Below are 16,475 nucleotides of genomic sequence, written 5' to 3'. Positions count from 1 at the left end.
ACATGATTTTCCCAGACAGATGTTGTATATTCTTGATTATATTTGACTTTAAGATGGGGTTCTTCGAGTGTTTACTCACGTTCATTCCATATTAGGTGTGTGTGCTTGCCACAGCTCTGGTCCCCCCGCCATGGCTCTGATCAAGAAGCCGAAAAAGCCTGAAAACCCTGGGTTTTTATGTCCCAGCCCTGGTGCATAAGCGGTTCAAACCGCAGCAGTCTTTGGGCCTGGGGAGCCAGCCTCGGCAGGACCAGCCTCCACAAATGAGCCAAGGGCTACAAGTGCCGTCCGAGCCACCCGCCTCCACCCTCTGCCCAGTTGGGCTCGACTCATGCTAAGCAAGGGGCCAAACAGTCATTTTGAGGGTGCTCCCCAGGACGACCTACCAAACTGTTCCCCAGATCCATCTGTCCCAGTGTTCTCCAACCGCCTTTTCCTTTTCCTCCCTGCTTGGACCACTATAACCTTGGACCAATGGGTCCTCAGTATGGTGGAGCAGGGTTATACCATCCAGTTCCTTTCTACCCCACTTTGCTGTCCCTCTTCAGGGACCTCTCTCACGAGAGTCTCCTCGCACAGGAGGTAAAGGGGTTGCTACAACTGGGAGAGATGGAAGAAGTTCCACTCGAGTACAGGAACAAGGGGTTCTATTCCTGGTACTTTTTAATTCCAAAGGCCAAGGGCAGTCTACAGCCCATCCTGGACCTGTGAGATGTTAAAGTTCTGCATGGTTTCCCTCGCTTCTGTTATATTCTCTCCAGATCCGGGAGACTGGTATGCCATCCTCGACTTGAAGGACACGTACTTCAACATAGTGATCTTTCAAGGACACAGACGCTTCCTCCGATTTACAGTGGTCCCCACCACTACCACTTTGCGGTCCTCCTGTTCAGCCTGGCGACAGCACTGAGAGTGTTTACCAAGTGCATGGCAGTGGTAGCGGCTTACCTCAGGCGCCGGATCTACCCGTACCTTGGCGACTGGCTCGTCAAGGGCAACTTTTCAGTTCTCGAGTCCAAAGGGATGTTGCGGTGCTGCAAGCCACGTACCGGTCTCAAGACCTATTGGTGAACGACAAAATGTCGACATTTTTGCCTGTGGAGAGGATAGAGTTAATCAGAGCAGTCCTCAACTCTGCCTGCACCAGAGCATTCCTGCCGCTGGAAAGCTTCCACGTGATGGCAAACCTTATCGCAGAAGTCTCCATATTCTCTTTGACTATAGCCAGGGTCTGTCCGCATCTGCTGGGTCACATGGCAGTGTGCACTTACGTGATCTGCCATGCCAGGCTTTGGATGCAGCCCCTGCAACAATGGCTGGGGATGGTCTATTCCCAGTCCCAAGACCCCCTGGAAAAGATCATTATCATTCCCCAGGCAATACTTGCCTCGCTACAATATTGGACCAACCACAGGGCAGTCCTGGAGGGGGTTCTGTTCAACAATCCCCCTCACTCCATCGAGTTGGTATCGGATGCCTTGGACCTCGGCTGGGGTGAGCACCTCTGCGACCTCCAGAGACAGGGGAGGTGGTCCCCACAGGAGGCGAGGTTGCACATAAACGTCAAAGAGCTCTGAGCAGTCCGGCTGGCATGTGGAGTCTTCCTGTCAAGCAAGGTGGTAGGAGTACTGACAGACAACACAGCCTCAATGTTCTGCTTCAACAGGCAAAGGGGAGCACGCTCATGGACTCTCATTCAACAGGCATTCCGTCTATGGGACTTCTGCAGAAGCCACGAAATCCACCTAGAAGCTTGTCACCATCCCAGTATCAAGAATACTCCGGCGGACCAGCTCAGCAGGGACTTCTCCTTTCACCATGAGTGGTCGCTCCATCCAGAGGTAGCATGCATGATCTTCCAAAGGTGAGGAACTCCCCAAGTGGACCTGTTCACCATCAGGCTAAACAGGAAATACCACCAGTTTTGTTCTCAGCAAGGTCTGAGTAAGAGCTCCCTCTCCGATGCCTTCCTCCTGTCACGGTCAGGGAGCCTGATGTACGCGTTCCCTCCAGTTCCACTCATCAGCAGGGTCCTTGCAAAGATCAAGAGAGACAAAGTGCAGGTTGTTGTGATAGCCCCAGCATGGCCTCGCCAGCATTGGTTTGGCATGCTCATGAACTTGTCAGCGGCCCCTCCCTGGCTCCTGCCTAACCTCCAGGACCTGCTGTCACAGGACTGCGGTCAGCTCCTACATCCCAGCCTTGAGTTCCTCTTCCTCTCGGAGTGGATGCAGTGTGGCTGAACCCAGAGGAATGGACATGTTCAGAAGGAGTCCAACGGGTCCTCCTGGGGAGTAGGAAGCCTTCAACCAGACTGACTTACCTGGCCAAGCAGGCGAGATTTTCCCACTGAGCGTCCGAATGTGGCATCTCTCCCTCCCCACGTTCTTCCATACAGGCTGTCCTGGACTACCTGCTCCATCTAGGAACCAGGACCTGGCGCACACTTCCAATAGAGTGGTTCTCATAGCCATCTCCTCTATTTACCCGGCGATCCAAGGACAGACAGTGTTTTCCCATGACATGACAGTTGAATTCTTGGGAGGGCTTGAGAGACTCTTCCCACAGGTGCTGGTTCCTGTTTCTCAGTGGGATTTTAACTTGGTCCTCTCTAGGCTCACCAACCCACCCTTTGAGCTGCTCCTTTTCCCACCTGTCATGGAAGGTCATGTTCCTAGTGGCAGTGACATCAGTGAGACAGGTCTCTGAAATTAAAGCCTTGACCTCAGAACTGCCGTACACGGTCTTCTACAGAGACAAGGTTCATCTGCAGCCCCATCCAGCCTTCGTGCTGAAGGTAGTCTCCACCTTCTGTATGAACCAAGACATCTTCCTCCCAGTGTTCTGTCCCAAACCGCACAAGACCAGTGAGGCGTCTTCATACGCTAGACGTCCGAAGGGCCTTGGCTTTTTATTTAGAATTTACCAGGTCTCTCCATAAATTGACTCAATTCTTCATTGCTACAGCAGATAGGATGAAGGGCCTTCTGGTATCCTCACAAAGATTTTCAATTGGATCACCTTGTGCATAAGGAACTGTTACAACCTGGTGGGAGTTCCGCCGCTGCCAGCTGTCAGAGCCCACTCGACAAGAGTTCAGGTGTCTCCAGTGGCCTTCGTGGCACACATCCCTATTCAGTACATCTGTAGAGCTACAATGTGTCCTCTGTCCACACGTTCACAGCTCATTATGCCATCACTCAGCAAGCCAGAGATGACGCTGGATTTGACAGAGCTGTGTTGCAATCGACATGTCCGTAAACTCCTACCCACTTCTGGGGTATTGCTTTTGAGTCGCCTAATATGGAATGGACATGAGCAAGCACTTGAAGAAGAAAAGACAGTTACCTTTTCCGTAACTGGTGTTCTTCAACATGTGTTGCTCCTTCCATTTCACAACCCCCCTCCTTTCCCACTGGGAAGAAGGAACTGAGGGTGGGGGGAGCTGGCGGCACCCCTTATACCGCACCATGCAGGCGCCACTTCAGAGGGTGCTAGAGCCAGTCCCTATGGATACTGTTAAGGGAAAAACTTCCGGCACCGGTGCATGTGGCGAGCCCACGCACCTAATATGGAATGGACATGAGCAACACATCTTGAAGAACACCAGTTATGGAAAAGTTAACTGTCTTTTTTTTTTTTTATTACCCAACAGTAACCCCACTGGCTGACAGAGTGGTGGTGGTTGGCCTACAAAGGGAATGAATCTTGCCTGAAAGACTTGTCTAGAAAGATAATGATCACAGTGTGGGCTGCAAGAGTTATAAGGATGGGAGGTAAGGGAGTCCTGCTGTTTCCAAGGACTCAAAAGCAGCCTGGGAGGAGAGGAAAGGAGCAGGGTAGCTACAACTGTCTGTCTGCTTTGACATAATTTAAGGTTTTCTTTTTCACAGCTGGAAGCTCAACTTGAGGATGCCACCGCAGAAGCATCAAAGGAACGCAAGCTTCGTGAACACAGTGAGATTTTCTCCAAGCAGCTGGAAAATGAACTGGAAGCACTAAAGGTACCATTATTTTAAAAATGCAAAGTAGGAGGAAACAGATGCCCTTTTCACTACTGATACAAGACCAAGCCTCCAATAACTTTGCTTATTTAAGTGTGTACATTTGTGGCACTTTGTGTCTTTTAACTGAATCGAGCTTTCATAGAAACCTGACACAGCCTGTTAGATCTACTTGCTTTTTTCAAATTGTTTTCCCACAAACTATGTTATTGATGTTAATCTCTTGGCTTTTGCCTGTCCACATTTATTCCTAACTTTTTAAGCAACACTAGAAAAATCTTGGGTCGTCTTTTCCTGATAATTTTCACTCTCTTGCTTCTGCAGCTAAAGCAAGGAGGCCGTGCAGCAGGTGCCACATTAGAACATCAGCAGGAGCTTTCCAAAATGAAGTCTGAGTTAGAAAAGAAAATCTTGTTCTATGAAGAGGAGTTAGTCAGGCGAGAGGCATCCCATGTCTTGGAAGTAAAAAATATAAAAAAGGAGGTGCATGATTCAGAAAGCCATCAGCTAGCACTGCAGAAAGAGATCATGATGCTAAAAGATAAATTGGAGAAGGCAAAACGAGAGAGGTAAGGGTCTGTATGAAACGACTTTGCTGGAGAAATTCCCCCCCCCCCAGCTCCCCGCTTCTCTCGTGTAGTGGGATTTTGGGCATCTAACTCCCCTAGCATCTTTTGAAAATCCCAGCCACCCCCAGTGGTCTGTAAAGTTGTACATTTTTTTTTTTTTTCCCCTCAGGCACAACGAGATGGAGGAGACTGTAGGAACAATAAAAGAGAAATATGAACGGGAAAGAACCATGTTCTTTGAAGATAACAAAAAGTTAACAACGGAAAATGAAAAGGTAATTAGTATAGCCATTGTTTTGGAACAAAGTACAATTACTCTTCTTGAAAACTAGTGTTCTGTTCTTCACTTAAACCTTGTTACCTTTTAAGTCACTCTGATATTGTGATAGTTCTCTATAAAATTCGCTGACCACAGAAGAAACCATAAACATGCTTTAAAAATGGGATTTTTTCATTAGTATGGATAGGAGTAATTCTGACTGGCACACATGTATGTCATGGACCTGGGCAAATCAGTTTCCTCTTGTAGTATGCAGAGGCCACTCACATTTGTGGGATTGGTGCTGCCTGATGTTGAGCGGTGGAATTTTATGAAAAGCTGTCCACTGGGGATTTTCCCCCTGTCCCCCCCAATGGAGTATTCCAAGAGTATAAAAGGGGGTGATACCAACTATCCCCAAGCTTGGATTGCATAGTGTCTTTGACACTCATTGGTTTTTCTATTCATTTCTCCTCTTCCCATTTCCCTTGTTTGAAGTGGCATGTGAATCTGAGTACTACTAGACCTGGAAGTCACACTCACAGAGCCTGAGAAAAACATTTTTCTGAAGGCTACATTGATTTGACAGAGCTTTTTAATATCCTCGAGTGGTCTTGTTTGTGTATATTCCACATGCATAATGAGGCTGAAAGTGACATAAATTGTAGATGAAAACAACTGATCACTTTTCATTTCAGCTTTGTTCCTTTGTGGATAAATTAACAGCACAAAACAGGCAGCTAGAAGATGAGCTCCAAGACCTGGCAGCAAAGAAGGAATCGGTTGCTCATTGGGAAGCTCAGATTGCAGAAATTATTCAGTGGTATGTAATATTCCAGATAGCAATCTTCAACTTTTGAAATACAGATACGGCCTTTTTAACATAACCAAGTCTTCTGTGGATTTTCAAGATTAGTGGAAAACTATACAAGGATGTGGTTGCTAATTATCTGTTTTGTCTTTTGTTTACCAGTGGATTAAGTAGTAGGATTTTTTTCATTTTGCAGCAAATTACTGTCATAGAATATTAAATGCACAAGAAGACTATTTCAATGTCAGTTCAAGTTAAAATTTAAAATGATTATTAAATCATGAAATCACTATCCTTAATTTCCTATAGAATTTTATGACTAACTCACTCAGGGCAATTGCCAGAACTTACAGGGTTCAGAACAAGCAGGAGACTCAAAGCAGGAGACTATCTTGTAGCAGTTCAGTCTCCAGTGTCATTGCCTGCAGCCCCCAGAAGGCTTAGTGCCTATTGTATTTCCTCCTTTGAGTTTTAGTGTTCCCACCCTCACCCAGACAAGCACTTGCAGTCAGAAAGACAGCCTCTCTCTCGCACAGTTTCTATTCATTAGTACCTTACTAGTTTGACAGGCTATGTGCAAGTGTTTCAAGAGTGTAAGAACACAGGCAGGCATGTGTACACACATTCATAAAGCTGTGCTCACATTCTTTCTCCACCTGAGACTCTGTGGTGATGGATCCTAGGCCTAAAGAGCAGTGCTTCTCAGAAAGAAGTTTCTTGTCCCTGGAGTGACCTTTAGACTTGAAAAGTATCTTTCAGCTAGTGAAGTAGGGAGGAAAGATGCTCAAAGGGCATGTTTATATGCTTTTCTGGGCACTGAGAGGGAGGGGACCTGGAGGAGGCCCATATAAATCGGCTTCCAGCTATTCATGGAACAAGCAGATCAGGATCCATGCAGTAGTAGTGAAATGCAGTGTGGTTCCTGTTGAGTTCTAGAGGGGAAGCTATCATGAAACACCTGGCAGCATCCAGAGGTAGGGGAACCAGCTGGAGGGAGGTCCTAAAGGAGGCACAGCTAGGCTCCATCCTGGGCCTGGCAATTTCCCCAGTGCTCTATCCCTGCTTGTGATCCTAAATTCAGTACAAATACTCTGTTGATATTTGGCAGCAAGATAACTTTTCCATGGTGCATTAGCCTGAGTATCAAAGTTTTATATTTTCTCCAGCTTCTAAACAAGGTCTTGCTTAAGTAACAGCTTTGTAATTGCACTCTAGGGTAAGTGATGAGAAGGACGCACGTGGATATCTTCAGGCTTTAGCTTCCAAGATGACAGAAGAATTAGAGTCATTGAGAATCTCTAGTCTGGGCTCAAGAACATTGGTAGGTCAACAGCAAGCATTCAGAAGGCTTTCTAATTCCGGATGCCTAAAATCCTTAATACTTGGCTTCATTTACTTCCACGTTCATTTAGAAATCCTCTTGTTTATCAAGAAAGGGTATATAGTATGCAAATAGCCAGAGGTGTTTTCTAATAAAGACTTTGTGCTTTGATTATCCTGTCTACTTTGCCCCATTGTGTGTGAATCTCAGTTACACCACTGTGACAGTTTTTGGGATACCCAGTCACCTTGTTACCATCTTCTCTAGAGAGAGGGTGTCTTGTCGTAGTGCAGTGTCAGCCTTTCAGCTACTCTCTCTTCTGGCTTATGCCAGCCCTTCCTTCCCCAGGCAGGTTAACAATAGGTGCACCGAATCCCTTTGAATCCCTGTGATATGCAGCCCCTGACACTGACTACTCACAGAAATTCAAAATCCTCTGCACCCAAAGGTGCAGCGTACCCCAGTTTACCAGTTTTACCTTAAAGCATCACTCTTGTGAACCACACAGCACTTGTGACCACTTATGATAAAAGTGGATTTATTTAAATAAAAATAAAGATTTAACCAGAAACAAGAGAGAGCAATGGAAACAAGTGGTTACAGTATAAAACAAAATAATAAAACATGAACCTGAGTTTACATGAATAGTTATCTTTTCCATATAATAAAGTAGATTTTTCTCACCAAAGTTCTATCTGTTGCAGAGCTGGCTGGTTTCTCAAGAACCAGGATTCAAATTTTCATGAAAGCACCGACCTCTGCCAGGGGTTTTCCTCAGCGAGTGGTTAGTGCTTTTCCCTATTCTGGTATACTGAAACCAGCCATTTATTTCTGCTCACAGGCCAGGCAAATCCCTGCCTTGTTTTAGAGTGTCTTTTCTACCTTTAAAGGGTTTTGGTGGTTTGAACTGTCTGGTGTTTTCCCCATTGACTGTTCTGGGATGTGCAAAGGTAGATTAATGAAACCCTGCATTACCTTGTCAACTGACTAGAGAGGAGTGACAACTCCCACTTGCTTGAATAGAACATCATTAAGGCACATTACCTTGTGGTGACTGATTTATCATAGAATCACAGGACTGGAAGGGACCTCAAGAGGTCTTCTAATCCAGTCCCCTGCACTCATCGCAGGACGAAGTATTATCTAGACAAGAGGTTCTCAAACTGGGGGCTGGGAGTGGTTATGAGAAGCATTAGACAAAAAACACTGCCCACATTTTACCAGCAGCAATGAATAACTAGCAAAGCTGATTCCTCTAGACATATCAAGTCTTCAGATGGCGCTCTGCATTTTGATGGATTTCTGTTATGCTTGCATAGCATGATATAAAGTTGTTGCCATCTGTACGTTACTCAGTTTGCTATGACATAGTGTGGACATCTAATTGTAAGCATTGACCGCAATCACAGTTTTGCTTTTGCTCTTATTACAATGGATCGTTAGCTTGGCTTGAATCAATGATGTACTGTTCTTAATATTTCATGAGTTTCATGGGTTTTTTTAATTGGTATATGTTCTTGTGTGCTAGGGGGACGTAAACTACTACAGACACAAAGAAGGGGGGCACAATTAAATAAATTTGAAAATTGCTGACCATCCCTGACAGGTGTTTGTCTAACCTGCTCTTAAAAACCTCCGATGACACAGATTCCACAACCTCCCTAGGCAATTTATTCCGGTGCTTAACCACCCTGACAGTTAGGTAGTTTTTCATAATGTGGTGCCCAGAACTGGACACAATACTCCAGTTGAGGCCTAATCAGAACATAGTAGAGCAGAAGAATTACTTGCCATGTCTTGCTTACAACACTCATTGTTCCTTTAATAATATCCATCCGTATATCTCTCAGTGACTGAGTCATGACAAGTTACAAACTTTCTGTAGATACCTTACATGATGATCTTTATGGATAAAAAAAAGACGTTTGCTGTAGTGAGTTTGTCAGATCTGATGTGAGAGCTGATTGCAAAGAACAGGGCACCTTTGCCCAGGGGTCTCTGTGTCACACAATCCAAATTTGATAAAATCCTGTATTTTGCTTATTGCTAGTACCTGCCATTAATTGCAAACTATGCCTTAAAACAGGATTAAAGAGACGAGTCAATAAAATAAACATTTCTAAAAGAAATAAGAGAATATTTTTAATACACCATACCCCAAAAGGTTTAGACACATAAATGAATAATAGCCATTTGCCCTGACAGTAATAATAATAAAACTACAAGAGGTTTCATTCTTCATGCTTCATGGCATAAGATGATCAACATCTGGGATCAGGAAGAAAAATGTTAAGCAGCAAGTTATATTAATTTATATTTCATAATTTTGTCTAGCGGTTTTAAAGAAAGGAGCCCCTGCTAAGGAAAGCTTACAGTCCTAAGGGCAAAATTCTCTTTTGTCCTTAGCACCTGGTAAGTCCAAGAATGGGGAAGGAGAGCATCTTCATGGGGCCTCTACTCATCCAACACACTGACCCGCACACAAGGGAAAAGTAACCTGCTACTGGTTTATACTGGTAACCATAGGCATAGTTTGACTTCTTTATTTGGAGGGGCAATGCTCCCATGCTTCCCAGTCTCCGTCCATGCTAGTAACATATTACATTCCCTTTTCCTCCCCACTTCAGAGTAAGTGGGGAGCAAGAGAGCAAATTGTGGCTTGTAATTTTCTTCCTGATCTACTCCTGAGGCAGTGCAGCTGTGCACCATCCCTCCCTTACTTGGGGTAGAGAGTGAAATGGGGTAGAAAGTTAAGACGAATGCAAGAGGAGGAAGCGGCAAATTTAAGGCAGACAGTGACCATTTGCTTTTTGCCTACTGTCAAAATATAAAAAGCAGATGACATACTATATCAAGGCTGGTTTCATAGACTTTAGCAAATTTGCTCTAAATTAATACTCATGTATTTGGATTAGACTTCAGGTATATATGGAAATGGAAATAAGGCATTGCCTTTCAGATTGTGGTTCTTGGACTACTGAGATTCTTTGGACACTTTCACCTCTCCCCAGGTCACCAGTATGTTAAAATAGTGTTGCTTTCCTTGGTCTCAGCTGCTAAACTTCATTGGCAAGCAAAAAATATATTTTTAATATTCTGTTTGTGTAAGAAATTGCTGCAGTTGCCATGGGAATGTTATACGGTGTTGTGATCTTGAGTGGGTGGATAGGTGTCCACGAGACTATCTCTGTTAAGATACAATCCACATTATGAAAATGTTTGAGTACCTCCTAAAATAAAAAAAAACCTTGAAAAATTATCTATCTTAGAAAATCAAAAGTACCGTTTTTTCTGCTAATAAAATGCAGAGGAACTAATCCATATCTTAAATTGATGTTTAATGTAGAACAAGATTAAAAAAATACATATACTGTCTTTAGGTTTCTCAAAGAGATGCTGACAACTTAAAAACCTTTTGTTGTAAACAAGCAGAAGTTTGTACTTCAGTGTGTCAGTAATAACACACCCTTGATTGACTGTGAACATTCTAAAAATCCAATTTCACTGTACTCTTTACTTTTCTCTCAGCGTGGACAATGAAATCAGTGAAGTCACTTTCACCTTTGTTCATAGTCATTTTCATTTTCAAGTTTTTAGTGTTGCAGGGTTTGGGTTTCAGGCACTGCAGACGAACCATTAATTGGTTTAAAACTACGGACTGAACACTTCTATTGGTCATGGCTTTTTATAAAAGCCTGTTTTATAAAATTTAAATATTGGGCCAATTTTGACAGTGTCCATTTAAACTGTTTCATCATAACAATGAAAGTGTTAGTACGTGATTTTTAAATAAAGATCTCTGGGGGAAGTCTGGGGGGATCAGAGGTTCTGTGTTCTCTTTGTATTTGTGAACAAAGGAGGAAAATTACTTTAGAGAGTTGATGTTAATGTACAATAACTTACTGTAATAGGATCCGCTTTGGAAACTGCGACGCAGTCAGAAGCTGGATATGTCAGCAAGGCTGGAACTGCAATCTGCTCTGGATGCAGAAATACGTGCCAAACAGCTAATTCAAGAAGAGTTAAGAAAGGTTAAAGATGCAAACATATCCTTTGAGAGGTAATAAATTACTGAAGTCTTCAGTCTTGTTCATCTGAACATTCTAACATGCTGGGTTATCCTTAATGTGCCACTCTTAGCTACCTGTTCAAATAACAAACACTTATTAATTTACCCTTCTTTATGCCAAGAAGCTTACACCCTGACAGAAAATGATGTGGTCTGTTACAGGTTTTTTCCCCAACTCGATTTAAAAATTCTAAAGATTTCTTCAAGTAATTTTTAAGATAAAGCAGCATGCCCAAGTGAGTGGATTGATTGTAATATGTGGGTCTTTGCCATGCAGGAGAAATGGGTACTAGGAGTAGCATCAGAAATTCCCTTTCTTAGAGGAGCAGGAGAGAGGATGGTGGTATGGGGGAGGGAAGACCATCCTACCAAGAGATTATCATCAGTTAGCTACCACTTGCAACATCACAGGGAGAGATGCAGATAACCTAAAGAACTCTCAATCTAACATGATAGTGAAATTGTAATTCACAGGAATGGTGAGCTGGGGAAATGATCTGCCTTAAAAAGAAGGTAGATGTTGCCAACGCTAAAAGGCCAAAGGGGGACTACTGCCAGTAAAAACAAGAATATAAAATTATGCAGTAAATTTCTTGCCTTTCAAATATTTAATGGTTTTCATGTTGTTCTAGTAAGCTGAAGGACTCAGAAGCAAAAAATCAGGAACTGTTGGAAGAAATGGAGGGATTGAAGAAAAAGCTGGAAGAAAAATACAGAACAGATACAGGTAACTAAAGTTAGTATTAGAATTAATTTTGAGCTTATTATCTGTAGTGTTTTCTTTGAGCTAACTCAGGTAATTTATTTTCTTTCAGGTCTCAAACTTCCAGACTTTCAAGATTCAATTTTTGAATATTTCAACACTTCACCTCTTGCACGTGATCTGACTTTTAGAGTGAGTTTTTACATCAAGTGACTACAAAAATGTGTCATGAGGATTTTGAATTAAAGTTTATGCATGGGTAATATGCAGTAAATTAGGTTCTGACAAATGAGTATGAAATATGCAAGACGAATTAAAAGTGTGTAGCAAGTGCACATTGCCCCTATAATAGATGTCAGGTAGCTAGGTATTAGCAGAGAAAGCAATAACTTTTTGAAATAGTTGCAAAATCCTTCTTTAAGGTAAGCAAAAAAACCAGGATATGAAAATATCTGAGAACTTCTATTGGATAAATAATGCATTCACTTTTTCTGAACAAGCTTCACATTTAAAGTCAAACTAAAGGGCAGCACATATAGCTGCTGGTTATATGGTTGCATCTACTGACAAACTGGCTGATTAAATGCATTGATGAGCTCCAAAAGGTGACCCATCTAGTCTGTGAAATTGTTGCCTCCAAGCTTGGGCTTCAATGTGGAGGTTAGAGTAGATGGAACTGGGAAGAGCTTCAGAGATGCAGAAGACGCAGCATGTTGGTGTAGGCCAAATAAGACTTTTTCAAGGTTTTTGTTGGACTGTAGCTCAGCTTTGTCATGACACACCCTCTGATTTTCTTTAGAAAGTTAATCATACAAATTGTGGCTTCGGTGCATAAAGTTTGTACGTCCCCTGAGGAAACAGCTGTTAATTACTGCAGTGAATCACATTTCCTTACTTTATGAACTCTTGATCCTTGATGGGTTTCTGAACATGTTTTGTATAACATTTAAAACAGACAGTTAAGAATGAAAATCATAAGAACTCTGATAGTATAAACTAGAGGGCTGCAGTTATTCTGGTTGGGATTAAATCCTCATCTACCTAGATAGATATTTGTATCTAGATGGTGTTACCATGTGATTACTGTGCTTTCTATATATTTCTCACATTGTTGCTGTTCCCAAGAAGACAGGGACATGCTGTGAGATGTGCAATACATAAACCATGAATGTGTGCTATTTCCTATTATAATATCTGTCTGCTAGCTTATTTACTATTAGCACAGCAGGTCATTGTGTATACTATTCCACTACCACTCCCCAGACATTCCTTTAAAAAAGGAATAGATGAAAAGCAGATGAAATGTGCTGCTGCCATAGTGTGAGTTCTTAGGTCTACTGACCTTGATAGGTTTCAGAGTAGCAGCCATGTTAGTCTGTATTCGCAAAAAGAAAAGGAGTACTTGTGGCACCTTAGAGACTAACAAATTTATTAGAGCATAAGCTTTCGTGAGCTACAGCTCACTTCATCGGATGCATGCTGTAGCTCATGAAATATGCTCTAATAAATTTTAGTCTCTAAGGTGCCACAAGTACTCCTTTTCTTTTTTGACCTTGATAGTTTCTCATTTAAAGCAAATTGATGTTACTTAGTCAATAAATGAGATTTTAAAGCACTTTGTATGAATAAGGATCGAATCACTGTTTTTTATAATTGAAATCAAATATTACAAAGGGTAGGGCTTAAAAAATTAAATGCATAATAAACCAAAAGGCCACATCATATATCCTGCCATAAATAAATAAGTGCTAAGGAAAGTTGAGTATCATTTTCTAGTGAATTACTGTTAGAAGTCTGAATAGTTTGATTAACAAAATTTCCATTAACTTTTTGAAGGTACACTTATAACATACCTCCCCCTGATCTTCCTGGTTATTTGGTTTGTGTAAATATCCGTTTGCTGCATAAACATTCATTTAATTAGCCTACTAATAATCCCTCTGAAGTTTCTTATGGGTGATAAGTGATCATTTTTATCCCTCATATCTGTTACAACAAAGGATTCTCTTTCTTCCTCGTCTACGTCTTCTCTGCTAGCCTTTTGGGAAGAAGTAAGTTCTTGCTGATACATTTGTCTCCTTAATTTATGACCTGTATTTGTAAGACTGGCATCCTAAAACTGGTGGATTTTTTTTCTTCCGTAATAACTTTTTACTACAAATTAACCCACTAAATAGAAATAGTTGATTTTTTTTTAAACCTCCTTACAGGCTGACAATTTAAGATACTTTGACAATACAGTCATGGCTAAAGATGAATCTTGTTTATCATGGTAACATACTTTTGTTTTACACAAGGATACAATTTCATGTTTGTTTGATATTCCTCAGTCTAGCACTACCAATCAGCATATAACAAAATGTCGACACATATCTAGTGTAACTGTGTTGAGTTATCTTCCAATCTAAAATAGCTGAGGAGTGAGTATGACTCTTACTCAATGGCCTTTACTACTAATTACATTATATTTTAGAAAGTTTAATCTGATGTTTGCTAATCATAATCTTCCCAGTGTCCAGAGTACAACAATATAATATCCTAATTCCCCACCCAGCTGTTTTAACTCTAGAATTATAGCACACTACCCCTTGTGCTGGCAATTAGTAGTAGTTACTGTAAATATGTATTTAATTAATAGAGGATGTGTGGTATTAGTTTCTAGTACTAATGAAATGTGTTGTAATTATTGTTAGAATTCCAAATGGTAACAAAATTCTATCTATAAAATTCCTGAAATATTTTTTTAAATACTAAAAATAAATTGGATGAAGTCACTTTAAAAACCTTATGCTTGGATCGGTGGCTGCTCTGCATTGTAAAAATCCTACTGTAGTAAATATTTCATAGTGGGTTGTCCAGGAAGCCTGGCTTCCTCTCATACCAGCGTACAAGAATGTAGGAGCAACATTCAAAGATGTGGTTGGTGAAGTCCAAACATGTTATGAAGGGTCCTTCTTGGATTTCAGGGAGAAGGAGGCCGATGTTTATGGCTATTATGCCACCTACCATTTGGGAATTTTTAAAATATGATGCTTCCATTTCTACACTTCTGCTATCATTTAGTGGATCTGATTTTTTTTTAAGAAACAGACTTTACATAGCATTTATAGACATTAGCAGTGCTCTTAATGTTGTGCTTCATAAACTATTATTTTTGCTCTGAGTTAATAATTGTAACCATTCTAGGATTTATTTCATGTTGATGCAAGAACACTACTTCAGATCTATAGTATTAATCTAATTTGTTTGCTAACATTTTTTTGCAGACAAGTTCTATTAGCGAGCAGGAAACACAAGGTCCCAAACCAGAAGTCTCACCATCCACTTCTGTTATGACTACAGAACAGCAGCAAGAAGTAAGGCAGCTGGTATTTTATTAGTCAGAGTAATTCACTTAGGTCTTTAAGCACTTCTGGTTTGTTATAAATGTATATCACAGACATTACTCACCATGAAGAGGCTTAATCCAACCTTGAGTGTTAGCTTATTTGCAGACATGTGTCGTTGTTGTTATAAGCACACATGCTTTGAGACCAGCTGCAGGTGGAACCTTTCTCCAGTCTCTACGTATGTTGATGTACTCCATTTTCATACCCATTTTTGTATTGCTGCTTATTTGTTGTTATGCAGGCTTTCCTATGAGTGCTTTAAGATGTAATTCATTCACAGTAAATCAGGAATGGCAATACGTTCTAAAATTTAAACTCTTACTGATCCTCACAAATTTTTAATAACACCCCAATAGTAAAACAAATTATTGAAGCCTCATTTTGCTCAACTGCAGTTTTTTGTGATTCAGGAACCAATACGGCTTCAGAGGATGCCTGCTGTTCCCTCCCCTACCATTCAGTCCATTTCTCTAGCTGTACCAAAGGTAGGGGGACCTTGTTCACCTTATTTGTAAGAACTAAAGAAAAGAGAAGCTTTATATAAATTAGCCATCCATATGTTTGGGTTTGTCCTGTCTGGGTTTTTTATTTGCTATTTATTTGTAAGCCTGTTTTTAAATTCATATTCCTAAGTAATTATTATTTAAGTGTTTAGTTTTGTCAGAGATTAGAAAAAATTATTTTGGATTAGTTAGTAGATTTGGGGTTTTTATTTTGTACTAGAAATACCTGTCTGGTTCTGCTCCTAACATGGGTGTATCTTTCTTGAATTAGAAATCAAAGAATATACAACATGACTTTGAGAGAAAGTTCCGTCTTGCAGGACTTCTGACAAGTTTCAGTTAGTTACAAGAAAGCAGTATTTTATAATTCCCTCCTGCTAATAAAATAAAGAAAAGATAAACATATTATATGGAGATAGGAGTTGATTGATCCCTGTTATCATGTAGCTTTATTTTATCCTGAACTTATCTTGCAGCCTAAAGCTCACCAACTCAATATCAAGTCCTTTTCAAGCCCTACTCAGTGCAGTCACTGTACATCTCTCATGGTGGGATTAGTTCGACAAGGCTATGCCTGCGAGGGTGAGTTAGTTAAATCATTCTGAATTTTCAGTCATCTAACCTAAAAATCATTTATTTTAAAGCAGCAAGTTACTCAATGGAAAATAATACTGTTGTGCCTTTTCCTCTTACCTTTTTACATCTGCAGACTTGTAAAAATTAAGGAATGAAATTCTCAAGTTTTTCTTAAGCTCAGAGATTTATCTTCCTGCAATATTTCTCCGTACTAGTATGACCATTAATCCTTAGTAGCATTCTTTTTGGAACGTGGAGAAACTCATATTGC

General features: G+C 41.1%; 1 protein-coding gene across 9 annotated transcripts in view; it reads left to right on the top strand.

Moving 5' to 3' along the window:
• The window catches only part of CDC42BPB (CDC42 binding protein kinase beta), a 140,778-nt gene that overhangs the window by 99,206 nt on the left and 25,097 nt on the right, over positions 1-16,475 (top strand). For 5 of the 9 annotated variants that reach the window (XR_006282312.1, XR_006282311.1, XM_038404548.2 and 2 more), the window contains 12 exons: positions 3,894-4,004; positions 4,329-4,573; positions 4,743-4,848; positions 5,531-5,655; positions 6,859-6,964; positions 10,876-11,024; positions 11,666-11,760; positions 11,849-11,928; positions 13,737-13,787; positions 15,003-15,092; positions 15,536-15,610; positions 16,105-16,210. Coding sequence is in view for 7 of the 9 variants with exons in the window: in XM_038404548.2 (XP_038260476.1) it covers positions 3,894-4,004; positions 4,329-4,573; positions 4,743-4,848; positions 5,531-5,655; positions 6,859-6,964; positions 10,876-11,024; positions 11,666-11,760; positions 11,849-11,928; positions 13,737-13,787; positions 15,003-15,092; positions 15,536-15,610; positions 16,105-16,210 (1,339 nt within the window). In the remaining 2 variants the exon portion in view is untranslated. The remainder of the gene's footprint in view (positions 1-3,893; positions 4,005-4,328; positions 4,574-4,742; positions 4,849-5,530; positions 5,656-6,858; positions 6,965-10,875; positions 11,025-11,665; positions 11,761-11,848; positions 11,929-13,736; positions 13,788-15,002; positions 15,093-15,535; positions 15,611-16,104; positions 16,211-16,475) is intronic. The other 4 variants (XM_038404546.2, XM_038404545.2, XM_043517420.1 and 1 more) reach the window with 3 other exon arrangements.

This window comes from Dermochelys coriacea, chromosome 6, assembly GCF_009764565.3.
Source record: "Dermochelys coriacea isolate rDerCor1 chromosome 6, rDerCor1.pri.v4, whole genome shotgun sequence".
NCBI classification, from domain to species: Eukaryota; Metazoa; Chordata; order Testudines; family Dermochelyidae; genus Dermochelys; species Dermochelys coriacea.
The sequence above is the reverse complement of the archived record's forward strand: the minus strand, read 5'-3'. Positions and strand labels throughout refer to the sequence as shown.